The sequence below is a fragment of the Narcine bancroftii genome, chromosome 8 (assembly GCF_036971445.1).
Source record: "Narcine bancroftii isolate sNarBan1 chromosome 8, sNarBan1.hap1, whole genome shotgun sequence".
NCBI classification, from domain to species: domain Eukaryota; kingdom Metazoa; phylum Chordata; class Chondrichthyes; order Torpediniformes; family Narcinidae; genus Narcine; species Narcine bancroftii.
Genome location: NC_091476.1, coordinates 27533969 through 27561051, shown reverse-complemented (window position 1 = coordinate 27561051; position 27083 = coordinate 27533969). Strand labels below are relative to the sequence as shown.

The window sequence follows — 27083 nt, the reverse complement described above, 5'->3', positions numbered from 1 at the left end:
AGTTTCTCCAGCACTTGTTTTGCTCAGGACATTTGAGGACCCCAAAACCCAGCAGTAATAGACAAATGATTACTTTTAATTATCTTTAAACATGAAAACAAGAATCACACATTAACTAACCTAACTTAACCCCCTTCTAATTCTAAGGGCACATGTATGTAAGGTGTGTGCAAGTTCAAAAAAGTTATTGAATTCACAGTCCAATTTCACTCCTCCAAATTCCAATTGTAGGCAATTCTTAGACTGTGCACAGAATTTAACATTTATGAAGTTCGCCAGGCTTTGGTGCTTGAAAGGCAAATGGTTACCACTCAGGAAGGTTCTTGTTGGTTTTCAGAGAGATTTGTTGCTCATTGGGCACCCACAACGGATTCTTTCTGATCAGCCGCTTCAATGTCTTGCTGAAGAAACTTGCCCCATCAGGGTTTTCCAGACGATAACCTCTTTCTTTCAGATCACCAGAGTTCCTTTTTATTTCAAGTGAAACATAATGCAGCCAGCCATCTCCTCCTGTATGGATCACAAGGGCTTTGAACAGGCTGAACTAAGAACTCAAAACCAATCTTCCAAATGGGGTTTTTCCACAAGTTTGCCGGCTTGTCCTGTTCCAGTCCCAGCTGCTACTGCTGAACTGTAGAACTAAATTCTCTCTCTCTTAGAACAGCCGACTGCACTCAGACAGTTCTGCAGCTCTGGACCTAATCTTCTGAGTTTGTTCATCTGTTGCTTTCCAAAAACATAATCCATTACTCCACAGCATGTCCAATTAACACCTACTTGTTAAGTCCTGATAGGCATTCTTCAAAGTTTTGGACTGGACTGTCTGGCTTGAGCAGAGCTCCAGCATTTTAAATGAGATCTGTTCTGAGGCGTTTGTAGCTGTGTGTGACCTAACTAAAAACCCAACACAATTTATTTCATTTAAAACATATCTATATACAATATAAAATATAACCATGTCACACATTACCAACTGGAAGAGAGACTGGCTGGAAAATAGGGTGGCCAGACGTCTGGTTTTAAGCCAGTCTGGCTTTTTTTGTGAATATTTTATTTTGGATTTTTTTCAAAAATATACATAAAATCTTCAGTATCATAATATTTTAAGCCTTCTTTGCATGAAAGGACCTAGAGATAAACCAGGCGATTTTGAGGTTGAGGGGTTGAGTGGGGCGGGGGGGGGGGGGGGGGGGAATTAGCAGCAAAGTGGATAAAGTTGACATACATTTTATTTTGGGGTTTTTTTTAATTCACAACCTTCATGACTATTTACATCTGGAAAAATATGGAGTGAAACATATTACTTATCATTACATGGCCTACATTCCAAATCCAGTACAATATGGTCAATGTGTGGGGCATAAGATTTCACATGCTCAATATGTAAGATATTTGTAGACCAAGGGCTTTTATGGTGAGTTTCCAGGATATTTCTAATGCTTAATGCTGCTGATTTTGCCCAAGCTTGCCATCTAGGATGAGTAACTTGCTTCTTTTCACAATAGTTTGATTTAACTTTTGACTTATTGTCCTTCCATCTCCAGCCAAAGGTATTTTCTTCAGTGATTCCTCTTTGAAATGCATCTGTGATTGCTGGAATTGTAGTCACAGAGTTACTCCCAGCTGGTTCCATTCCTGTTAAACTTTGCTTCTGTTCCTTGCTAAAATGTGCATCATTATTCTTCTGACTGAAGAGTGCATCGTCGGTCTTTTCAGGATACAAACTAACATTATTGTGGATGTGGAAAATCCCTCCTTTATCTTCTTTCAACAATTTGCAAGCTACAACCCATCCCTCTTCCGAACTTGGAATCAGACCTAAATTCACTCGGTCTGCCAGATTCCGTAGAAGGAGCTGCAAAATACAAAATGGGCTGCTAATTGAGTGATAAATAAAAATTTAAAATAGTCTATTATTTACAAATTAATGATCCAGGGAACAGAGTTCCTCTTGTTTCCCACATTTCGGGTGAAACACTCTAACCAGCCATTTCCTCTTGTATGGACCACAAGGGTTTTCAACAAGCTGAACTCAGAACTCACAATCTAACTTCAAAATGGGGTTTCAACAAGTTGCCAGCTTGCCATGAGTACAGAAACCAATTTTCCCTCCCTCTCTTAGAGAAAACCTGTTTGCGCTCTCTCTCTCTGCACTTGCAAAACCACATGACCTTCTTAGAACAGCAAACTGCAACCAGACAGATTGCGGCACCGGACCGAAACTTCAGAGCCTGTTCATCTATTACTTTCAAAACAATAATTCATTACTCCACAGCATGCCCAATTAGCACCTACTTGTGAAGTCTCTATTGGCACTCTTCAAAGTTTTTGCAAAGGCACTCGGAGCCTGGACTGTCTGGCTTGAGTAAAGCTCTGGCATTTTAAATGAGATCGTTTTTGTGAAGTGTTTGTGTATTAAGTGACGTACACTACCTCCACAATTTATCTCCTTCAAAAACATATCTATATACAATATAAATTATGATATAATCCATCACAACACACATATATACATTTGCACACAGTGGGGTTGTTTAGAGTTAAGTTTAAAGTATTATGCTGTTAATAATTAATAATAAAAATGATCATTTTGAAAAACCATTGTCTTGTTATTACCTTTTCTGTTGATTTAGTTTGTAACACTATTCAAATATTACACTCCATAATTTGGATCCACAGGTATGTTCAAACTATCCAGTGTTTCTCAAGGCAGTATTCTCACTGCTTTCAAAAATCCACACTTTATTCCACACGTTGGCACATGCAGGTTCTTGACTTCTCCCCACAACACTGATTCACTCTATCTACAGCTATTGGGCTCCGCACTTATACTCCGTTGTATATGATGCTTAATTAGATGATTATTTTCTTTCCTTTGTGATGTTAAAGGTGACAAACCAACAGCTCTTGGATCTTAATACTTCTACTGACCTTTCTTCCCCTTGTATTTCATCTGACCCCAATTCTCCAACCAGTTCTACCTCTTGTGTGTTCTCACCATTCTTTTCGACTTCCCTGTGATCTTGAACGATCAGTCCCCAGCAGAGGTATCTGATTCATCCTCACTTCAATCCCTTGATGAATATGAAACCCTATGTAAGGTTGAACATTTCTTCTACTATCCATGCTGATTTTTTGGCCAGGACCCTTTCTTTTGTCTTCAGAATTCCCAATTCACCTGAAACCCTCCCTCTGTCCACTTACTTGCTCTTGATTTATTCATTACGATTGACCAATGGGACATTGAATGGTTTGTTTTTTCTACTACCCTCATTCATTCTAACTTACCCCTTTCTCAGCACATCATTCTGCTCACTAAGAATTAATCCTGATGTCATCAAACCTATTGACCAAGATGGGGCTGCATGGTCTTGTGAGGAGATCACTAACTCAGAGGCCTAAGGTCAATTCTTGGACACACACACTCAAACTTCCTTCAGGACCATAGCTCTACTATCCAAACATCAGTTCATATTCTCCCATATTATCACTTATCTGATTTGTTCAAGTGAACTTCACTCAACAGTTTCGACATCTCACTTCTACCTTCAGTATTTCAAAAGAATTTCACAACTCCTTGGACTGCTCTTCAACCCCGTATTCCCAAATTTATGGCCTTTCCTGCTCAAAAATAATGTAAGAATTAGGAGCAGGAGTCAGCCATCTGGCCCGTGGAGCCTGCTCCACCATTCAATGTGATCATGGCTGATCACCTAACTGCCTTTTCCCCATATCCCTTAACTCCCTTACTATGTAGAAATCTAGCCAACCTGGTCTTGAATACATTTACCGAGGTCGCCTCCACTGCTTCAATGGGCAGCGAATTCCACGGATTCATCACCCTCTAAAAAAAGCTGTTTCTCCTCATCTCCGTCCTAAATCTAGTACCCTGAAATCTTGATGTCCTCTGGTTCTGATCTCCCCTTCCAATGGAAAAAACTTACCTATGTCAATCTTATCTATGTCTTTCATAATTTTATATATTTTTAATAAGATCCCCTCTCATTCTAAATTCCACCGAGTACACCCAGATGACTCAATCTCTCCTCACAGGCCAACCCCCTCATCCCTGCAATCAACTTGGCGAACCTCCTCTGCAGTGCCTCCAAAGCCAGTACATCCTTCCTCAAGTAAGGAAACCAGAAATGCATGCAGTACTCCAGATATGGTATCACCAGTACCATGTACATTTGCAGCATTACCTCTCGGCTCCTAAATTCAATCCCGCTAGCAATGAAGGCCAACATTTTATTTGCCTTCTTGACACCCTGGTGCATGTGCAAACCAGCCTTTTGTGATTCATGCACAAGCACTCTGAAGTCTTTCTGCACATCAGCATGCTGCAATTGCTTCCATTTAAATACTATTATGGTCTTCCATTCTTCCTTCCAAAATAGATAACCTCACATTTGCAACATTGTACACCATCTGCCAGACCCTTGCCCACTCATCTATATGTCTCTGCAGACTCTCCATATCCTCTGCACAGTTTGCTTTTCCACTCAATTTAGTGTCATCAACAAACTTAGAAACACTGCACTCTGTCCCCTCTCCCACATTGTTTATGTATACAGTGATTAGTTGCGGGACTAGTACCGAGCCATGTGGCACCCCATTCAACACTGATTGCCAACCAAAAATAAAAACACCCCTGCACCCCAACTCTCTGTTTTCTATCAGTTAACCAATCCTCTATCCATGTTAATACATCAACCCCAATTCCATGCATCCTTATGGATGTCTTCTATGCGGCACCTTATCAACGCCTTCTGAAAATCCAGGTAAATAATGTCCACCTTCTCCCTCTATCTACTGTACTTGTTGTATCCTCAAATAGGAGATGTAACACCTGTCCTCTTACTCTTTCCTTCTCAGCAACTGAGAACCAAAATAGTCCTTACTGCTTTCGGTGTCACATTGTGGTCTCTTCCATGAAGGAAAACCAAATGGACATTGAGTGATTGCTCTGTGGGCAACTGCATTCAATCCACAGGGGCTGATGTACCAGCAGCCTAATTGTATTCACCACCCTACTCCTGCTCCCACTCTGACCCGTCTGTGGCCTCCTGCACTATTACAATGAGATTTAAAATAAGCTTGAGGATCACTTCATCCCCTGCCTGGACACTCTGCAGTCTTTCAGATTCAATATTGAATTCTCCAACTTAAGATAGCTCATTCAATCTTCCTGTATCAGAACTGACCATTCTACATTTCAGTTTGTCATCATTTTGGATCATATTTTTAGATTCTATTTGTACAGTTTGCTTTTCTGGTCATATCCCTCAGCTACACATTTCTAACACATTGGGAAAATAAAGAAGTTTTACATTATAATAACTGCCCCTGCTGACAATATTTCTTTTGTATCTAACCATCCTGCCCCTGCACTCAACTTTCTCTCTGACTGGATCTAACTTACAGGTACTTGTTTTCCTCTCTTTCCAAATGGAACATTAACTGTGTTGCTTGACCTGCTGAGTGTTTCCACCATTTCTGTTTTTGCATACTTGTTTCAACTTTGTTGAGATGGGAGGGAGAAGTTTAAGATTCTCTTCTGACTTCTCCACTGTAGCTTACTGATTCCAAAAGCACATTCTTCAGCTCACTGGTCACAGTTTTAAGCAAAAAAAGCTGATACATGAACAACATTAATGCCTCCAAACCAGAATGATAAAAGTTACATAAAAACAGTGCTAAGCTCAGATTGAAAATTTGAAAGCAAAATCCATCAACTATATTCAAGAAATGTTATTCCTCAAGATGTACCTCTTGCAGATCAAACACTGAAAGCCATGCATGATTTAAATGCAAAAAGCCATTAATGAGAAACAGAAAGACTTGAGGCAGTACCTGCCGGTTATCACCATTGTGGACCTTGCAACGGTCTGATACATTATTTAGTTCCAGGTTCTTCAATAGTGCAACAACTGCATGTGGATTCCATTCACAGGCATGGACAAATGCAGCACTTGCATGCACCAGATATGGTATTGTAAAATATCCAATTCCTGGAGAAGCAGAATTAACCAAGGATGTTATTATTATCATTTACATCTATAATAAACTAATATGACTGAATTAAAAGTAACATATGATTCACAAAACATGATGTTATTTTAACACCACCAGTGTAGATCACATTTGGTCCTCCTTTTCTGAGTAACTAAACACAGTTGAAATCCTCATTGTTCCAATCTCCAGGTCTTAGTTAATAGTGACTACACTTTAAGAATACTTTGATAGCTATAATGCACTTTGCAATGTCCTAAGAATGTAAAAGTTATGTATAAATGTCTAACTGAGAAGTAAAGATACTGCTGCATAACATCAATCCACACAACATGGCTTAACAACCAGATAACTGTCTTTGATCATGGTAGTTGAAGGAGTGATGCAGCCACGTCATTGAGAAACATCTGCTTCTGTTTCAATATTGGCATTGGATGTTTACACAAGACCTATTACACTAGACAATTTTTTTAAAAAAGATTTGCTTCCAGAATGAGGATTAGATAGACATTTTCAAGCTGAACACAAAGATAATTTCAGTTTTACTTTATCATGTTGGAGAAACATTAAATTCACTTTTATTGTTTAATTGCTGACACTTTACATTAGTTCAACTGACTTCAAAATGTTTTACTGCTGATTTTCGTTTATACTCAGCATCTGGTGCTTCTGTGTAAGTGTCCAACCATAGTAGGCCAGCAATGATGGATTCCAGTTGCCCTGATACCCCTTTTCCATGGTTGCCACATCCAAGTGAAATCTTTCACCATATTTGTCATTGACTGCACCATGATCAGCAGGGAAGAAGTCCAAGTGCAAATGCAGAAATTGAATTTTCAATGAGACTTTGTACTTCATGGTTTTGTATGCTTGAAGTAGATTTAAAATATGACAGGAAAATCGAAAAATAGGTTATATCTTTAAAAAAAGGTACATGATAGGAAATTTTAAGGTGATTTTCGAACTCAGCAGCCCAAAATCCATAAAATACACCCAAATATATTCAAGAAGCAAATTCTTCATTGTCCAGTGCTACTGTTAAGAGTTTTCTCTTTAGAGACTGAATCGTCAAAAGAACTAGTCTACACATACACCTCTGTTAGCAGTTATAACTGAAAGACCAATAGAAAGAGAATTGTGCTTGTCTTTGAAAATAGTAAATGTCTGACAATGAGCCAAGAAATATTGGTTTTAACTGTTGATTTGTATGAACCCTGCTCATTAATCTTTTGCTGAGATGATATAAAAAAGGAATTCTGATATCCATTCACACATTTTTCATTAGCTTTCTGTAAAATCTACACAGTAATTCAAGTATCTGTAGGCTAATTCTAATGCTATCTATTAACGAGTTGTGTAATAATATATGAACTGTTATGGATCGATGTTAATAGTAATATTTAGGTTAAGCTGAAGTTATATTTCTTATAAAAATGTCTTAGTAAAGTAAATTACAGTTAAAATATTGCATATGTATTCTTAGTAAGTTAGTTGTGGGCTGGTACAGGGGCACACACAGATCACAGCACATTTACAGAGAACCATTGTATTCAGAGAAGCAAGTTCATTCTCAGAGTCACGGCATCTTGGAAAGACAGATAATGGATCTGAAGTGGTTCTTAATTATTCAAGAACAATGGAGTGTTTACTTTATTAAAAACTGAAGTATCTAAGTACTCAATAAGAACTGCTGAGGAAGCTATCTATTTTTTTTAAACAAAACCACTTAAGCCTCTTGAACAGAGATGAGGTCAGAGGTTATGATGGATATGGAGTTGTTTTGAAAAAGGAACAGATATTTTGATAGAAGTAAAACTGATAGTCATGTGGATTCCAAGAATTTGGACTGACCTCATTGATGATGTAATTGTCACATGATTTGGATAAATATATTATCGAATTCAGACGTTTTTGGACTAGTTCAGTTTGGAGAGTGGAGAAGTCAAAACCCTACGACACACAGGGATTGAAACCTCGTGAAAGACAGGGTTGGATTGAATAGGTGCTGTTGTGTTTTACTCTTAGGAAAAGGGGAATGCAGAATAAGTGGCTTTTGAAATAAGGAAGACCGCTTCACTATCTCTTTGGAAAAGAGGACAGAATTCTATTGGGTCCATTTTTGTATGGCCACTTTGTTTAATAACCCTTGTCTGGGTTTGTGAATTAATCGTGCAAGAAAATAGCCACATTCGCTGTCCCTTTGAAAAGAGGGCAGATTCTTCATGTGGAAAACAGGTTCCAAAATCTTCAGTGAAAAGAAAAAGATTTGATCCTGGGAAGACAGGAATTGTATACTCCTTTTCACAGGAGGTACATTGGTGGCTCAAAAGATGGTCACTTCTATTTAAAGAATATCTCTCAAATCTCATAAAAAGAATTGTGAGTAAAGAGGCATGAAGATATGATATTTAAAAGGGCTTTATAATTATTTCTAGAGTGAGAATGTAAGACCTTCAAGTAAGACTAAAATGAAGCTGAAGTTTTAAAAATGTACTTTTCAGAATTGGACTTGAATTACACACACACACACACACACACACACACACACACACACACACATGAATTTTACATTTGCACATAATGGGGTTAAATTTAGAGTTAAGTAAGAAATTTTATGCTATTGATAGTTTAATAAAATCTATTATTTTGAATTTACCTTTGGTGAATTTCCATTGCTGTTCTTTGTTAGTGCTAACAAAGACCCTTTAGTCCCACACAAAAATTAAAACGATTGTTAGTTTGTAACAGTATTTTTTCTAATCACCTACTCCATCTCTTCCACCATTCTTATTCAAAGAAAATGCAGTCAAGATGAGTCAACTGGCCAACACCTGGTTCCAGTTATGCTTGCAAATGCTTCGACTTCAGAGTCTATACATAGAACATGCTCATTCAGCTCACTGTAGCTCAGCTATTAATTCACAACATTACCTGCATACATATCCACAACCACCTCTCCTGTGCAGTCAAAAGAGCTGATTCGAAGCTTCTCTGTGACATTTCCAGAGGAGAACATGCATTTTGTAATATCAAATGTATATCTATAATTGAATACATAGAGACACAGCTACATTAATGTTATTAATGAAATGATCACTTTCTTCTCAAATGCAAAATACATTTAGTTGTTCTGCAAAATAGAATATAGCTTACCCATAACATGTACAATTTATAAGGTTCCTGAGGTAATGATATCACTCCAAAATATAGCCACATCATTAACAAGTAACCTACAGTGCAATATTTATTTTCTACTGCAATCAAAGAGAATCTGGAGGGATGCAACAGTGAGGCAGCAGGGTCCATGGATAGAAATGGGGAATTAATGTTTTGGGTTGGGACACTTTATCAAGACTTGTACAAGTTCCTACACTTTGGTTATCTCTGTTTCAGATTCACAATAACATAGATTATAACCATGTGTTTCTGCACTGTAACTGATAAAAACCACAATTAAAAAATTGTGTTTCATTTGCAGCATAAATATTTGTTGTCTGACAGACTGAGTTCAAAGTTCAAATTGAAATAATTTATAACATGTTATAAATAATGTGTTTTAATTATAGTGTTGGATAACACATTTTAAATGTATTAAAAAGATCGTATATATGTTAAGGAACATAAACATCCACAGCACGACTTTCTATAACGTGAACCTATTCCCCCATGTAATCCCATGTTATAGTGGAGATGCATTTTATGGAAAGTATCTCTTTTTAAAATTTTTAAAAAATTTTTCACACTATGAACCTTATTAACCAAAATACACACAAACATTTCCCTCTTGAATATACACAATGTCATTTTCTCTCTTTTTTTCCCCCTCCCTCCAAACCCATTAAACATTCAACATATACAATACAATAAACCCATTAAACAATGTCATCACACAATGAAAATAAACAAGAAAATTGTGTCATCTACTTTTACACACTGGGTCAGTTCTTTTCGTCTTCTTCTCATTCTATCATTTTAGGGGGTGGAGGTCCGCAGTAGGCCCTCTCTGTTGTGTTCCATGTACAGTTCCCAAATTTTTTCGAATAATGTGACTTTATTTTTTAAATTATATGTTATTTTTTCCAATGGAATACATTTATTCATTTTGATGTAGCATTGCTGTACTCTCAGGCTCTCTTCTGATTTCCAGGTTGACATTATACATTTTTTTGCTACAGCTAATTGGACCAGGATAGAGCTAGATAAAATAGGGGAGAAGGTACCAGAACATATACTTTATAAGTGGGATGAAAAACTGGTGCAATATAGAAGTTCACCAGATATGCACTATCTGCTCAACATTTGGAAGAAGATTCACGTAGAAAGGAAAAAAACAAATTACCAACTACCAAAATTATTATTGACGCAAAATCAACTAATCCCTTTCACAATAGATAACCTTTCCTTTAGACAATGGGAGAGAAAAGGGATTAAAAGAATAGAAAATTGCTTTTTGGGAAATAATTTATTAACATTTGAACAAATGAAATACAAATATGGAATAAGTCACGGTACAATGTTTGCATACCACCAACTGAAAACCTACTTAAAGGACAAATTGGGAAGCAGACTGATGTTACCAGAAGGAAGCAGCTTTGAATAGGTGATTACAGACACAATGATAATTAAAAGATTTATAACAAACATGTACATCAAGCTGAAAGAGAAAGAAAATGATGAAATAAGCTGTAAACCCAAACAAAAGTGGGAACAAGATCTAAACATAAAGATAAAAAATGAAATATGGGAAAAGCTATACTCCGGAACTATGAGAAATACAATAAACACGAGGTCACGCATGATACAATATAATTGGTTACACAGGCTATATATCACGCCCCAAAAGTTAAATAAATGGGACCCAACAGTATCAGATAGATGTTTTCGCTGTAAGAAGGAAATGGGAACAACAGTACATGCAATTTGGGCATGTGAGAAAGTGGAAAAGTTTTGGGAAGATCTAAATCAGGTATTAAATAAAATCACAAAAAGCAACATACCAAAAAATCCAGAGATCTTTCTTCTAAGTAATATAAGTAAAGAATTAGGCCTCAAACTGGATGAAGCACAAAAAAGATTTATTATGAAAGTATCTCTTTTGAGAGCAATGCCCTTGCAGGGGTGGTTCATTTGCATGGGAATTTTGATTTGATTGTAGGCAGAAAAGAAAGGATTGATGTCTTAATTAACTAGAAATGGGTATAAAAGAATATGAAACAAAGATGTCAAACATCATGGGAAAGGAGCTCCTCTGTGTGTAGACTAATAAAGATTTGAAAGCTTGCAAATAAAGAATCAGAATTAGGCAACAGACTGGAACAAGGCTGCACAAGTCCAAGGTTGCTGGATATGTTTGAAAACAAAACCACAAGAGCTGTCTAAAGTTAATTAAGTTGCATATCTGTAAAAACCACAAAGATGGATGTTAATGAAAAACCAAGTCAGCTGCAATAAATCTGTACAATTAACTATAGACAAAAGGACTATACAAGATGTACCAAAAAGCTGTACAAGTTGAGTGGGGCTCAGTGTAGAGAACGAGTTATTGAACTCTTTCTTTATCACCCTTCACTCCTGTTAACATTATCAAGGTTGAATAAAGAAATTGTTGTACACTTAATTGGTTCAGCTGTTTGTTTTATGACAGCACGGCCTGACTCTCACATGGATGTTATATCATTCGAAAAAAAATTGTTATACAAATGTCATTTGAAAAAGTTGCCTTAAATAGCCTCCTAATGTGAATTGGCAGGCTGCAAATTTTTATGGTTAAAGCAATGGTTATGGCCTTTATTAAAAGAAAAACCCAATGAATACAAGCTATTGGTGGATTAGTCTTCTGAAAAATGACAATGTATTTTGTCACATATTATGGAGACAGATTAGCTGATGGTTTATTGTTTTTAAAAAACAAGCACTGCTGTAAATTAAATTTACAATATGATTCGAGTTTTTCATTCCTGGAGGAAGTTGCAGAGATAATACTATCCACTTCTAATCTTATGTAAAACCAATGAAAACTCAGTCAATCCTTTTACTAACATGCATAAAATATAGCATATATGAACATGAAGTAAAAGAACTCAAATTTTGTTTTTACCTGAGGAAAATGAAAGACTCATTTTATTACAGCAACTATTTAAAATGAATTTAAATAATTTAAATATCACTTAGAAGAGATTGTCTTGTTACTTTCCAAAGCAAGTACTTTAAATGACTTTCCACTGTGGAACAACAGCCAGCAATCCTGTCCTTGGTAAGCTAGTTCAGTTCTGTGTAAGCATTTTGTGTTAATATTTTTCACATAAATTCTATAAAACTTAATTTTTATTTCACAGTTCAAAATTTTTGGTAGTGATTTGTCAATTTGACAAGGCTGAATTCCAATGATCTGAACTGCCATAACATAGGAGCAGTGACACTTGATGGCCGGTATGGACATAGCAAGCTGGAAAGCCTTTTGCTGTGATATGTTGTTTCTGAATTCTTATTAGTTTTTAAATGGGCAATAGTTATTTTTTTCACCATATATTTGTTTACTTTAGGTTACTACATTTTGTTTCACTTTTTGTTTTCCTCTAGAGATTTGGATAAAGAAGCAATTGGTTTCCTTGTACTTTATCTACTAATGTTGAAAGAAACTATCAAGAGAGAATGAGGGAGATCATTCTTACATCCATTCTTCTTGGAGGGAAGTGCATTAATGCTCTTTGTAGTTTCTCAATCAGAACCAGACAGTTAGACCTGAAAAGGGAGTAGAGCAATGGGCTAAGTCCACAGCCCTGTGATATTCTGGTATCTATGCCAACTGATACCCTGCTTGGTGCTATCTGCAGAACAATTATCTATTAAGGGCTCTTGAGCCAATAAAAGTTCATTACATCATTGATATTTGGTGAGAAAATGAAATATTTCACATAACCGCACCCAATGGGACAGCAGTATTTAATATGATACTCAACTAATGTGAACTACACATATTTCAGATTTCCAACATTTATAGTTCTTTTGATTTTCACCAAAACACAATTGTTGCTTGGCCACTAAGATTGTAGCATCATATTCACATACTGCAGCATCTGTTTTAACTCTCAATGTCAGGAAGGTCAACAAGTGAAAATGCAGATAATGTGTTGAAAGTGTTAAGAGAGAGCATCACTGTGAATGTGAAACTGCAATGAATACAGCATGTTCAGGTCAAGGCCCATGTCATTGAAACACCAAACGAGAAAAGATCCAGACACAGCAATTTTATGGACAGCATTTTTTTAAAAACTGAGATTGTGAAGGTTTTTCTGAGTGCAGTTCCTCAGTGAAGGGAATTATGCTCAAAAGTAACTTCTGCTCCAGAGTAATGCTCCACAATAGAATGAGATGGAGCAATTAACTCTGAAGGGAAGAGTCACAATCTATTTTCCCAATGAACTCATCCTTCTAGGTTTAGCTCCTTCTACCTCATTACATACTGCAATCATGAGTTCATAATGTTTTGTCATTATTTAATAAAATATGTAATACCCTATTTATTACCAAGAAAGCTCTTATTTATCAATCATAGGAGAAAAATAGTGTTCTTAGTTATGCAGTTTCAATAGTATAATTATTCCTTTCAGAACTGATTGAATTTGATCTTGGAAACACATGCTAAGTGCCATGTGAGGTACCAGTGTATATATGCTCCATCACCATGCCAACCTTGATCTATTTATTTTTCTGTCAAATTATAATTAATCTATATTTAAAAGTCTGCTTTTATTAGTTTTTTTTGTGTACTTTACATGCACCAAGAGAATGTGTGCTACTCTTAACTGGTTAGCTAGAAGTTAACACAGTAAGACCATGGGTGACTCATTTTTTTAATATGGCTTGGAGTTGTTTGATTCCCATTCATGGTCACCTGAAGAAAAAGCTGAGCTTTAGGAATTGCATGTAATAGGTGACATAACCAACCAGTGGTTATGTCACATCCACTGTGATGAAGTGTTTTGAGAATTTAGTGCTGAAACATATCAGCTCATGTCTGAGTGGTGACCTGGATCTGTTCTAATTTGCTTACTACAGCAAAAAGTCTATGGCAGATGCCATCTTACTGGCTCAATACAAAACCCTAGAACACCTGGACAACAAAGACACATATTAGGATACTCTTTATTGACTACAGTTTGGCATTCAACATCATCATCCCCTCAAAAATGATTAGAAACTCTAAGATCGAGGCCTTAATACATCACTGTGTAATTGAATCCTGGATTTCCTCACCTTCAGACCACAATCAATTATGGACTGGCAAGAACATCTCTTTCCACAATCTCTATCAGCCGCAGAGTACCACAGGGGCAGTGAGTCAGCATTCAGGAAGATTTTGAAAATTTGTCCAAATGGTGTACTATCAACAATTTTGCACTCAATGTCACCAAAACCAAGGAGCTGATTGTAGTCTTTAGGAAATTAAAAACAGAAGTCTACGATCCAGTGATCATTGGGGGAAATCAGAGGTGAAGAAGATGAGCAAATTTAAATTCCTTGGAGCCACCATCTTGGAGGACCTATCCTGGACCCAACATAATCATGTCATCATGAAGAAAGCCTCTACTTCCTCAGGAGTTTATGGAGGTTCAGTATTAGAGATGTCAATACCTCTGAGTGGTAAGCCCTGCAAAAGGTAGTGAATACAGCCCAGAACCTCATAAACAAAACTCTCTCCACCATCAAGAACATCTCCATGGAACAATGCCGCAGGATAGCAGCAGCAATTATCAAGGATCCACACCATCCAGGACATTTATGTAATCGTTGCTGCCATCAAGAAAGAAGTATAGGTTCCACAAGACTCATATCACCAAGTTCAGGAATAGTTGCTACTCTCCACCATCAGATTCCTAAACCAGCCATTCTCATGAAGCAAATAAAGGTTTCAATTCACTCAATTATAAATACTTAATTCCTTTTCAGAAGAAAATGTTTTTCTTTGAATGATGCTTAAAAATAAAACCCATATGTGGAAGATAGACTAAAGCAGCCATTCTCAACCTTTGTTTTTGGCTATGGCCCCCTTAGGACTCTGCTCAAAGTTTAAGGGCCCCTTTCCTGTGAAGTAGTCACATTTTGGTTTCTTCCGCATTTCTCTCCTACTGACTGCATAAAAAACAAAAAAAAATTTATGTTGTGTGAGGTGAAAAGAAAACAAGCCTTTTACTTTAATATTCTGTGGCTCCAGGGAGGGCTCCTGTTGAGAATGGCTGTACAACAAGCTAAATCAGACACCCACTAAGGTACCTTTTGATTGAAACAAAAACAAAAAAAACAAATCACCTCATCTCGGACTTAAATCTTAGGCATAAGAAGTCATCATTTCTTGATCCACCTTCTCAAGATCTCTCAAGGATACTTTGCACATTTTCTTTGCACATTTTATTTATTCTGTATTGTTTGCATTTCTTTCTTCATTTCTATTTTTGTATTTTGAATGTAAAATTTACTTGAGAACAGTTTTTTGCACTACCGGTAAATAGAAATTCTGCCTAGCCTGTAGGAGAAAGAATCTCAGGGTTGTAATGTGATATCATGTATGTACTATGGCAATAAATCTGAACTTTGAACATCTCAGAAGGCATGGCGTGCTATAGCTTCCTTTAATTTAAAGGAAAACATTTATTATACATGGATAAAGATAATCACAAGGAGGAACCAGTCGGTCTTTACCCAGTTACAATGTTACATGCACATCCTTGGATTATTTGGGTCTTGGTTGTCATTTAAATATCTTTATTCCATTCTCACCTGATGCCATTGTCAATGTGGTGGACCCAAGCATCGTCTCCCAGCATTAAAGTCACCCTTGGAGTACGAAAGCCATTGGCAGATATTCTGCCTGCTTTTGCAATGCGTTTTACTTTTAGTACATTAGCAACCACCTTCCATACTTCTGGCTCTGCAACAAATGGAACAATAATAAAAAAAAAGTATCAGAATTATAATTTTTATATTAGTTCATTAACTTTGCCTCCCTGATTTCCAAACCTGTTTATCATGAATCACTCAGCTCCTACAAGACAACAAATTAGGGGTGACTAAACTTTATCATCAAGAAGGAACAGTTTATCTTACGAGGACAAACTGAATAAGACTGGTGTGTATTCATTAGAGTTGAAGAGGCAGAGGCAAATTGATTGAAATATCTAACATATTGAGAGATCTTGAGAAGGTGGATCAGGAAAGGATGTCTCCTTTTGCAGAATATTTAAGGTAGATATGAAGTGATTTTTGCTTGTTTCATTCTTGTTTCCTCAAAGAACCGTGGATGCAGAGCCTTTGAATAATTTTAACGCATCGATGTATAAATTCTTTACAAGGAAGATCATGTAAGATTATGGGGGATGGGGGGGGGGAAATAAAGAGAATCATAGTCACATAGCAAAGAACAGGGTAGCAGAGTTGGCATAGCGGTTAGCTCAATGCTGTTATAGCACAAGCAATCAAGACTAGGGTTCAAATCCCATGCTGTCTGTATGGAGTTTGTATATTCTCCCCATGTCTATGTGGGTTTTCCTGGGTGCTCCGGTTTTCTCCCACCGTTTTGAAACATACCTGGATTTGAAGGTCAATTGGGCACCATGGACTCGTGGGCCTGTTACTGTGCTGTATGTAATATTATTTTTTAAAAAGGCCCTTTGGCCCAACTTGTCCTTGCTGACCATGTCCTTGCTGGGCTAGTCCAATGTGCCTGCATTTGGTCCATATCTTTCTTAGCCCTTCTTATCCACATATTTGTCCAAATGTGGGTAGAATGTTGTCATTGTACCTGCTTCTAAAACTTTCAAGTAAGGGCTCTCATCTGAGAGAAAAGGTTGTCCCATGGGTTTCTCTTAAATTTTGCTATCTTAAACCTATACTCCTTGGTGTAAGAATAGTCTTCCCTTGGAAAAAAGACTTTATCCATACCCCTCATGATTTAATGATCTGTATAAAGTCATCCTTCAGTCTCCTGCCCTTCAGGTCCGATCCAACCTCTCTCTATAACTCAAGGACTCCAGTCCCCCCAACATCCTGATGAATCTGCTCTGCACACCTTCCAACTTATTTGGTTATATTTTTATTGATATACTTTTATTGCTGGGCAAATAGAACTGCACACAGTTCTCCAAGTGCTGTCTCACCAATGCTTTGAACAGCTGCACCTTGATAGCCAAAACTTTTGTATACAAAATTCTCTGCAAAATGAAGAGTGCCAATGACCTTCTTCACCCCCTATCCTCCCGAGTTCCCACTTTCATGGAACTGGGTCACTCAACTCTGCACCTGTAACCTCAAGGTGCCTCAGAAAATGGCAAGGCGTGATCATATTATGCTACTCTTCCTCATTCATACAGCTTTGGCTGCTTTCATTTTCTCAATCCCTTCTCACTGGATCATAATCCAAGATCTAGAACTTAATCAGCTTTGCAGCTTCCCTTTTTTGGCCCTAAGATACTGCAATATTGTTCAATGATTTTAAGTTCAATTGTATAATGCATGTAAATTGAGAAAGTGAATTATTTAATCATCTAATATTACCTGCCATTCAAAGTAAGATTTTTTTTTAACAAAATATGTTTCTCCCACAATATACAAATTCTATTTTTGCTTCGATACTCCAGAAAAAGCTAATAATCAAGAGCAACTACCATGTAACTCTGATTCTGATCTTCTTTCCGCTCCTGATGATTCACTTTCCAGCTTTCACCACTTTTAGTGAAAATAAGTACACATAAAGTAAAACAGGAACACATCTTATATCAGTGTCAATTCTCTGGTTCTTTGGAAACCTATTCAGACTGCAACCTGGTAAATGCTCTAAGCCTTCATTTTACCTTTATGTATGAAATTTATGCATAATTGGTTGAACAATTACAATTTTGGGAAATACCTTTAATGGTTCATGAAAAAATATTCACTCATCCTCTACACTTCTAATGCTTTCAGCAAAATCCTAGCCGAAAGTAGGTTTGTATATTTTTACTCAACTATTTCTTTGATTTTGTACATACAAATTGGATAATGATCTTTTATTCCTGAACTCAGCTATATTGTTATGTGGAGAACACATACACATCTTCCAGTGGATTAAAATATATCAGTAGGTTCCAAGGTTGTATCCCAGTGGTTTATTTAAAACATAATTTGTAGATGCTACCTGTAAATTTTATCTGGAGAACATACTGAAGGGGGAAAATATACTGAGCTCACAAAAGGGTAAATGTGCAATGTGATACTAAACACATACGCTGCCCAGTTCAATATTTAAATCTCACCCAAAGTTTTCCAGATTTCTGCTTGGAATGCATTTTCACTCAGAACAATCATGTCTCCATGCTTCTTCCACACTTGAGGTAGGTCCTGAGTCAATTTGTTATTCCAAAGAACCCCATGGTGTTTCAATAGTGCACAGAGCGCTTCCTGCAGTTGTTGATGGCATGATTTTACCAAAGATTTCTTGGATGATATTGGGTTCTGAAAGATATATTTGTAAAACATTTAGGATTCAATGTTGGGAAACAGATGTGCATCAATATTAATTATAGATTAAAAAAATATATAATTATGATAGATGATGGGTGAGGAAAGAAGTAGGTATTGTAGTGTACTTGTTTGATTTTCAGATAGTGCTAGACACAGTTGTCACCCTGGGCCATGCTTCAATTACTTCATTCATTTGAGTAATGAGCAACGAGAGTTTATCGACACATAGATACTGTATAAGAACAATGTGCAGATAAGATGCATGAAAATTCTTACTTGCTGCAGCAAAAAATGGGTATGTAAGATACATCAGTAGCATAGATACCCAATAGATACAATAGCACAGATACCCAATAGCATAGATACCCAATAGATACAATAGCATAGATACCCAATAGGATAGATACCCAATAGATACAATAGCATAGATACCCAATAGATACAATAGCATAGATACCCAATAGATACAATAGCATAGATACCCAATAGATACAATAGCATAGATACCCAATAGATACAATAGCATAGATACCCAATAGATACAATAGCATAGATACCCAATAGATACAATAGCATAGATACCCAATAGATACAATAGCATAGATACCCAATAGATACAATAGCATAGATACCCAATAGCATAGATACCCAATAGATACATCAATAGCATGCATTAACTTTTCAAAATATGCAAGACTGAAGACAAAATATCATTAAAAGATCATGCAAGTCATAGTATTTCAAGAGAGCAAACAGATCTTTTACTGATTCCTGACTAGTTTATGGTTAGCAATGACATATCGAAGGTATGGCAGATATGGCACGTGCCCGGGGCACCACTGAGCAGTTTCTATTAAAGTCAGTCAAGCCATCCTCGGATGGTGAAAAAAAAAAATTCTGCCAGCCCCCGGTGTTCTCCTTTACCACCCTGGGCTCCCGGTGGTCCCTGCACCTCCCCCGATGACTAGGTGCCACAAAGGAAGGAGGCACAATTAGCATAAGCAGAGGTCCGATTTCCCCCCCACAATTTGACATACAAAGACACCCACCTCTTCCCCCCTCCGTCCACTATTTCTCATCTTCCCGTTTGCTCTCAACTTATTAAAAGGCCAAAGCCAAAAACAACTTGGCAGCCACCCAGGCCAGCACTCGTGAGACCTCCTTATTGTCGTTTATTTTGACGCACGGAATGTAAAAGGTTGGCCACCCCTGCCATTGGCGCTATTTTCCGTATATACACCCCTGATAGTTATGGTTAGGATAGTACAGGGAGGTCTAAGAGCCTGTGGGATAAATAATGTTCTTAAACCTCAAGGTCCTGGTCTTCAGGCTTCTTTCTGTACCTTTTTCTTGAAGATAGCAGCAAGAAGAGTTTGCGTCAAGAGTAATGGGGGTCCTTTATGATGTTGGCTGCATTCTTAAGGCAGTGTCTCACATAGATGTCTATGGATAGAAGGTCAGTGCCTGTGATGGACTTCATTAGGTTTGCCCCTTTCTGCAGCCTTCTGCGTTCCTGTGCACTCAAATTATCCAACCAGGTGATGATGCAATCAATCAGTATATATATTTTTTTAAATTTTATTTTTTGTAAACTGATATTACACAGAATAAATGGCACTTGCAACCATACCAGATATTATTTCTTCCCTCCATTCTGGAAGGCAATAAACAATATCGGGATATTTCTCCAGAGGTTGAGGCAACATTTCTCTTCTGTGAGCTCAGAGAGTAAATTCCAGAGCACTATTCAACAACTCAGCTCTAATCGGGCCTCTGTTTACAGCTGAACCTAATCATATTCTTATCCAATATTGAGATACCCAATTACTTTCAAGTTGTAATTCCAAGTTGCAATCGGAAATTCCTTGTTTATCAGTAATGAGAATGATTTCAGAACCTCAGCTGAGTTCTGTGGTCTCCTACCTCAGTTTATACAGGCAAAAGGATCAGATTTTTAGATCCCTGTTGTGCAGCAGTAAATGTTGTTTCTTCATAGCTTCAGCAAACCCGGGTTCAATCCTGACCTCAGGATCTGTCTGTGTGCTTGTATTCTCCTGTGATCACGTGTGTTTTCTCCAGATGCTTGGGTTTCCTCCACATCCCAAAGATGTGTCACTAGGCAAATTGGCTCGTGTAAATTATCCCCAGTGCAACATTAAAAAAATTAGAGGGGGGGGTAGAAGGAGAGACATTGGGCACGAAGGAGAATATGTTACAGGAAAATAAGTGCAAGAACAAGACAGATAGGAATGCTCGGAGATCTTTGATGTCACCAGAGAATATAAAATACTTCGCTAGCTGCAACTTAGTCAAGGGTGGGATTCTCTTCATTCTGAATGATACATTATTAATGCTCTTGAACAAATATTGTCGATAGTGAAGGACACAACCCACTCATAATCAATTTCTGATGATCCGATATTCCAGTACGATGTGACAATTCAAATGCTTGTGTAGATGTGCGCCCCAACAAGCAGAGAAATCCTACCTTCATCACTGTGAAATTGCATGTACTTCCTGGAGCCACGGTGTCACACAAGTTGAGATGGTCAAGCTGGTGGAGTTTATCGCAAAGCACAGGCAATGCCACTAATCCATCAGGTTGCTTCTGGAGACGGTAGGTTGTGTCCAAGAAGCCATTCTTCTCCAAAAACTCTCTGTTGGAGGAAATACAATGGAAGGAAGGTAAACATCACTTTCGGATCAGGGATGATGGAAATCTATAGACTTATAAGCTTCCTTCATTGTTATACAATGATACAGTACAGGCTGAACCTCCTAAATCTGGCGCTCAGTGGTCCGGCACCCACTGTTGGTACAAAGTTCTTACAGACAGCACGGGATTCAAACCACAGTCCCGATCGCTGACACAGTAAAGGCATTGCACTAACTGCACTTTGATTTGCTATAGATTGGAATATTTTAGCTCAGAAAATGGGTCTGATCGAGGCAACTACCTCACCTTTGACAACTATTTTCTGTGGTCTGACAATGGCCAGGTCCCAAGGTCGTCGGATTAAAGTTCAACCTGTACACAAAAGTGCCTTCTGTCTGCCGTAAGACAGAGTTGCCATTAGTGTCGCCCAGAGCCCCTTACCACAAGAGAAAAATAGAAGCAAAAAAAAGTTTCTTTAGAGTCCCTGAGTGTTCATGATTTGTCTTCTGCGCTCTTGCAGCCTCTGCAACTGCATAGACCCCTGTTTGATTTGTTGGCAAGCTGAACACCAGATCCAAACCTCTGACATGATCAGAAAGCCTTCAGCACCTGAAGCTCTTTGGTAACCCTTTTTGCCCTCAGCAATAATACCTGGTTCTCATGAGCCAGTCTCCCGCAATATGCTGGTCTCCTGACTGGATGTTTCTCACAGCCTGTGCAGAACCCTCAGCCGCTGAGCTCCTCGCTGGTCCACCGCTGTGGTCATGGTCATGTAAAGACATCTCCTTCTCAATGGAAGGTAATCGCCCGTTTTTGGTGCTCCCTGGCATCTGCAAATGTTCGTGACTGCCGACGACCACAAGCGCTGCAGTCTTGGGCATAGATGTCCTCAGTTGCAGGATTTTACAAACACCATCAGCTCCTTTGACAGGTTGTTTAAAGCCTCTAAGGAGCTGCCAGCATTAGGACTGGGTAGTTGAACACTTCAGAGCTGCACTATGACTCTGCTCTCCCAGATCTGCACAAGCGCTGTCATTTTTAGCTTACAAGTTCCTTTAAACCCAATTGGGATGCTAACAGTATTTTGCAATCTTTAAAATTCTTTGATGATAGATTATAGAGAGAGAGGGCTGAAATTGTTTTAAAAGGGAGAAAGAAGAGTAAGCAACTAAAGACCTGTTAGACATAAGTAGTGGGAAAATTGTTGGAAGAAATGTAGAGAGAAAGCATATATTAGCATTTGGAGGCACAGGTTAATTAAAGACAACATTTATTCATTAAGGGTTGATTGCGTCTCACTGATATAATTTTTTAGGATAAACAAAGGAGTGTTATTGAAAAGTCAAGATCCAGTTTATTGTCATTATAATAAAACAGTGTCATATTACATGAAATTGCTTTTGCCTAATGCAAGGCAGACAATTTCGCCTTCGGCAGAAATTGCCTGAAGCGCCTCTTACATTCAGAGAGAGAAGCAAAAGAAAGTCCTCCCAGAGTTACTGAGTGCCCGTAGATTCACTTCCGCAGCCTCTGCAGCCACACAGAGTCCAGCCCAAACCATTGGCAACTTGAGCTCCAGATCTGAACCTCCAACACAGCTAGGGACCCTTCAATGCCTTCGGTACCCTCTCGCATCCCAGTTCCAATACCTGGTAACCCTTTGGCTAGTTTCAAGCCAGTCATCAGCAGTCTGCAGCCCAATGCGAGTATCCCAACAGCAGTCTCCATCAGCCCACAGCCTCTATGGGCTCCTCGCCTCATCAGCAGCCTGCCGCACGTGTTAGTCTTTCAGCTGCAGAACCCCCTCACTGGTCTGCCGCTGTGGTCACTGTCCCGTGTGTCGTCTCCTCTGCTTCTCCTTCTCAGATGGGGATGGTCTCCCCGTTTTCTGGTGCCCTGCACCAGTCCTCTGCTCCTGCGACCTCTCGTGGCTGCTGCCGATCATAGATGCCACCATCTTGGGTGCAGTCCATGCAATCGGGCGATTCTAAATAAAACTACTACCAGCTCCTTTAACGGGCTGACAGCAGTTGACTGGGTGGTTGGACCCTGTGGGCCCGCACCAGCGGCAGCGCTGCTGTGACAGCAGTGTCACCACTTTCAGACTTGAACATCTAATGTGTCCACATGTATTTTGCGTTGATATTTGACAGACACAAACAGCAGATCACTTAGAAAGTAATACAAGATTGACGAGAAAGCAATAAGTTGGGTTCATGGGCAGAAAGCAAAGAGAAATAGTTTATGGAAGATGTAGTGAGTGAAGTGCTGAAGTGCAGCCCTGTTTCTCATAACACATTTAAATGATTTGAAGTTCATTGTAAGGGCCGTCAATTAAGAAATTTGCCGTTGGTATCAGAATGGTATTTCAGATGATAATAAAGAAGAAAGCTGCAGGCTACATAAAAGTATCAATGGTTTGGTTCAGTGGGCAGGAAAGTGGCAAACAAACTTCAATCCAAGGAAATTTAATGCATTTGGGAAGGGCTGACACGGCAAGAGAATACACAATAAATAGCATGGTCCCATGTAGTGCAGAGAAATTGTAGTGAACGTTTACAATTCCTTGAAGAACATAGACAAATTGACTAACTGAGATAGGTACCTTGGTTACCATACAGTTTAACTTTGACTATGACAACAGGACAGATAGATATGTTTGTTAATTACTTACACATCATTACTTGTTTATATTGGTCCAACAACGAAATACTGGAAGAGAAAGGTCATTCTGGAATGGACCTGATAAGCCACAGGTTGAGTGTTTATTCAGTTCTGGTCACCATGTTATAGGAAAGACGAAACAGAATGAGAGATGTTCCTGAAAATATTGCCAGTGATGAAGTATTATTGTCATGAAGCGACAAGGCTGAATTTGCTTTCTTGGAACAAAAATATTGAAGGGAGATTTAAAACAAAATGAGGCCCAGATGAAGCAGAATTAACCCATTTCCTTTTGCAGCAGGTGTGTAATATGGAGCATAGATGAAAGTTAATTGTGTAAGGGTTGGAGATGAGTTGAAATATTATTTCACTCAACATGTGGCAAGGTTTTGGAACTCCCTGCACGAAATACCAATGGAGACATAAATCCATGTCTCCATTTCTAGTTAAAAAGAACTAAATGAGAACTTGAAGACTTGCAGCCTGCAGGTCTATAGATCAAAGCTAGGAAACAGGATTAGCCCAAGTCTTTTGTTCTTTTGAACATGATGGTATGTATGGTCTCTTTCCAAATCCCATGATTCTATGAAGAATTGTACTCAATGTCAATAATGTAAACTTTCCACTATTTGCATCAAAATGTTTCTGATGTTTCAAATCAGGACCATCTATTCAAGCACTGACAGGCAAGTCCTGCAAGCTGGAAATGAATCAGGATCATGTTCAGACATCTTTCAACAGGACTGTAGACTCAAGTTTTACTAACTTGATTAACATCAATTTTATGAAATTCTTCTGAGTTACTTTTATTTGGGAGACAGTAGAAATCTGAAAATCCAGACTGCCTGGGGATTGGGTTGGTCCAGATTTTCAGATTTTCCAGATTCTCGGGCAGTAATTTTAAAATTCAAATTTAAGAAGGAATTAAAAAAAAAGATGAACAAGTAAATTCTGATATTTTAAAAAGATATTTAAATCATATTGGAAAATTACTATCCAAAGAAATATTGTTGGATTTAAAATACTGTGCATTATTGAGAACTTTTAAATACAGTATTTGTATTAGCTCTGGAAAATTAAAAGTAATAATAAAGTAAAATATGCTTCTTTCTCGATGTTATGAAACAAATAAAATTGTGCCATGATTCACCTGTATTGTTGTGCAAACTGGGCCTGAGTCACAATTGCATTTCTTTCAGTCTGCATTCTCAGCCTTGTAACATCTGAAAAAAATGTTCAAATATAGACCAATTAATTTTCTTGGTTATCTTCTTTCAAATACTGTATATACTTTGTTCATAAATGTGCAGTAAATTCATCTGTCAGCTTTCACAGTACTGGATATTTACTTACAAGATTCATATTATACTAGTGGTGCACCAACAACCTGACATTCACTTTGGAGCTGAATGTTGACTTCATGAAGAGAAAACCAGATGTGTACAATCAGGTGATGATTGGTAAATCAGAGGTGGAGAAGGTGACCAAATTTAAATTCCTGGGAGTCACTACCTTGGAGGACCTTTTCTGGACCCAATATACTAATGCCATTGTGAAGATAGCACATCAGCATCTGTCTCCTCAGGAGTTTGCAGAGGTTAGGTATAACATTGGAAACCTTGGCAAACCTCTACAGTTCTGTGGTGGAAAGTGTGCTGACTGGCTGAATCATGGCCTTATATGGAGGTACCAATACCTCTGACTGGAAAGCCTTGCAAAAGTTAGTGGACACAGCCCAGTACATCACAGGAAAAACTCTCCACACCATCAAGAACATATATAGGGAACGGTGCCATCAAAGAGCAGTAGCAATGATCAAGGATCCACACCACCTAGGGCATGTACTATTCTCAGGAAAGAGGTGTAGGTGCCACAAGACTCATATCACGAGGTTCAGGAATAGTTACCCTCTTCCACCATCAGACTCCTAAACAACAGATTCAATCGGAGACTCATTTAAAGACTCTTAAGTTGTGCATTATGATTGAATATTTATTTTCTGTATTTCACCAGTTTTCTTATATTTCTCTCTTTTGTATATGTATAATATTGAGTACAGAATTCTCTGTGCAGCCTGCAGTGTGGCTCATGGTACAGGAAAATGACAAAAGTATACTTGCTTCATTGTATTCTATTTATTATTATAGAAATGATTGAAAAGGAAAAGTATATTTGCAATGGGCACTATTTTCACCACCTTTCCTGAATATTAGCACCATCATATGGACAAGGTACAGGTCTTTTACTGAGTGATCTGATTGATTGGATGATGATTAATAGCTCCACTTTGGAGCTATGAAGATGACTTAATGACAAGCTGGTCACAATGGCTTCATAAAATAACCAACTATACAGTGCTTTAAGGCATCTTAGCAATAGTTTTTTTTTCCTTTGTCGTTGATTTAAAACCGTCATTGTGGAGGTCAGATGAGGAAACTGGTCAATGTCTGAATGTACTGGAAGTTCAGCCATAATCAGCACATTTTTTTTGGAGTCTTGAGGCCTAGCTAAAGTAACAAAATATGATGACAATGAGCAACCAGACCCTTTGAGAAAGGTCCCAGTTCAATTTTCCGTCCCATTCCGTTGCCTCATGCACAGGCGGACTGAAACCACCTGCAAATCGGAGGAACAACACTTCCTGTTCTGCCTGGGCACCCTCCAACCAGATGGCATAACATCAACCTCCAGTTTTCGTTAAACCACCCCTTCTTCCTCCCCCTGTGGCCTTTCCCCTAACTGTCTCTCTCTGTCTTCTTTCACAGAGCCAAAATCAATCCTCACCTTTCCTCTTATTGTATCCAGTTAATAACTGCCCCCCCCTCCCATTTTTTCACTCTGCTTTTATTAAGGCCACCTTCCTGTTTTTTTTTTGCTTATACCTTTAAGATATATATATATATATATATATATATACATATATATATACATTTACCTCCTATGGACGCTGAGAGATGTGCTGAATTCCTCCAACATTTACTGTAAGACTTCAGTCACGTTCCCTGACCACTTGAGGCCCCTCCCCCTTCCCCTTCCCCCTTCCCCTTCCCCCCCCTTCCCCCCCTTCCCCCCCCTTCCCCCTCCCTTCCCCCCCCTTCCCCCCTCTTCCCCTCCCTCCAATGATGGAGAAACCTCTGAACTGCTCTTGGCATCAGGACACAACTCCCATTCCACGTGTTAACCCTCCATCCATTAGTTTTGATCAAACCGCAAGGGACGCTGGGTACAGCCTCCTGCCGACGCTGCCCGGAACTGC

General features: G+C 38.3%; 1 protein-coding gene across 2 annotated transcripts; it reads right to left on the bottom strand.

Moving 5' to 3' along the window:
• Positions 1-55: 55 nt before the first annotated feature.
• trmt12 (tRNA methyltransferase 12 homolog) lies at positions 56-27067 on the bottom strand. 2 transcript variants are annotated; one of them, XM_069893352.1, is made up of 8 exons: positions 26960-27067; positions 24978-25050; positions 20996-21164; positions 18300-18498; positions 15790-15940; positions 8944-9053; positions 5854-6011; positions 56-1855 (listed from the first exon to the last, which is right to left on the bottom strand). In XM_069893352.1, exons 2-8 carry the CDS (start codon positions 25031-25033, stop codon positions 1301-1303), a joined length of 1398 nt encoding a protein of 465 aa, XP_069749453.1. In that variant the 5' UTR covers positions 25034-25050; positions 26960-27067; the 3' UTR covers positions 56-1300. The 2 variants fall into 2 exon arrangements, with proteins under 2 accessions (XP_069749453.1, XP_069749452.1); XM_069893351.1 differs by lacking the exon at positions 26960-27067 and adding an exon at positions 26763-26847.
• Between the last annotated feature and the right edge of the window lie 16 nt (positions 27068-27083).

What these genes read in the sequence shown, in the direction of transcription:
- trmt12 (XM_069893352.1), bottom strand. Translation starts at nt 25,033, where the DNA reads ATGCAGACTGAAAGAAATGCAATTGTGACTCAGGCCCAGTTTGCACAA. An exon ending in CACATTGACAATGGCATCAG is followed by an intron (nt 9,054 to 15,789) that starts GTGAGAATGGAA and finishes ATTCAATTATAG; the next exon opens with ATATACATTTGATATTACAA. An exon ending in GGTTGTGGATATGTATGCAG is followed by an intron (nt 6,012 to 8,943) that starts GTAATGTTGTGA and finishes CTGCTTCTCCAG; the next exon opens with GAATTGGATATTTTACAATA.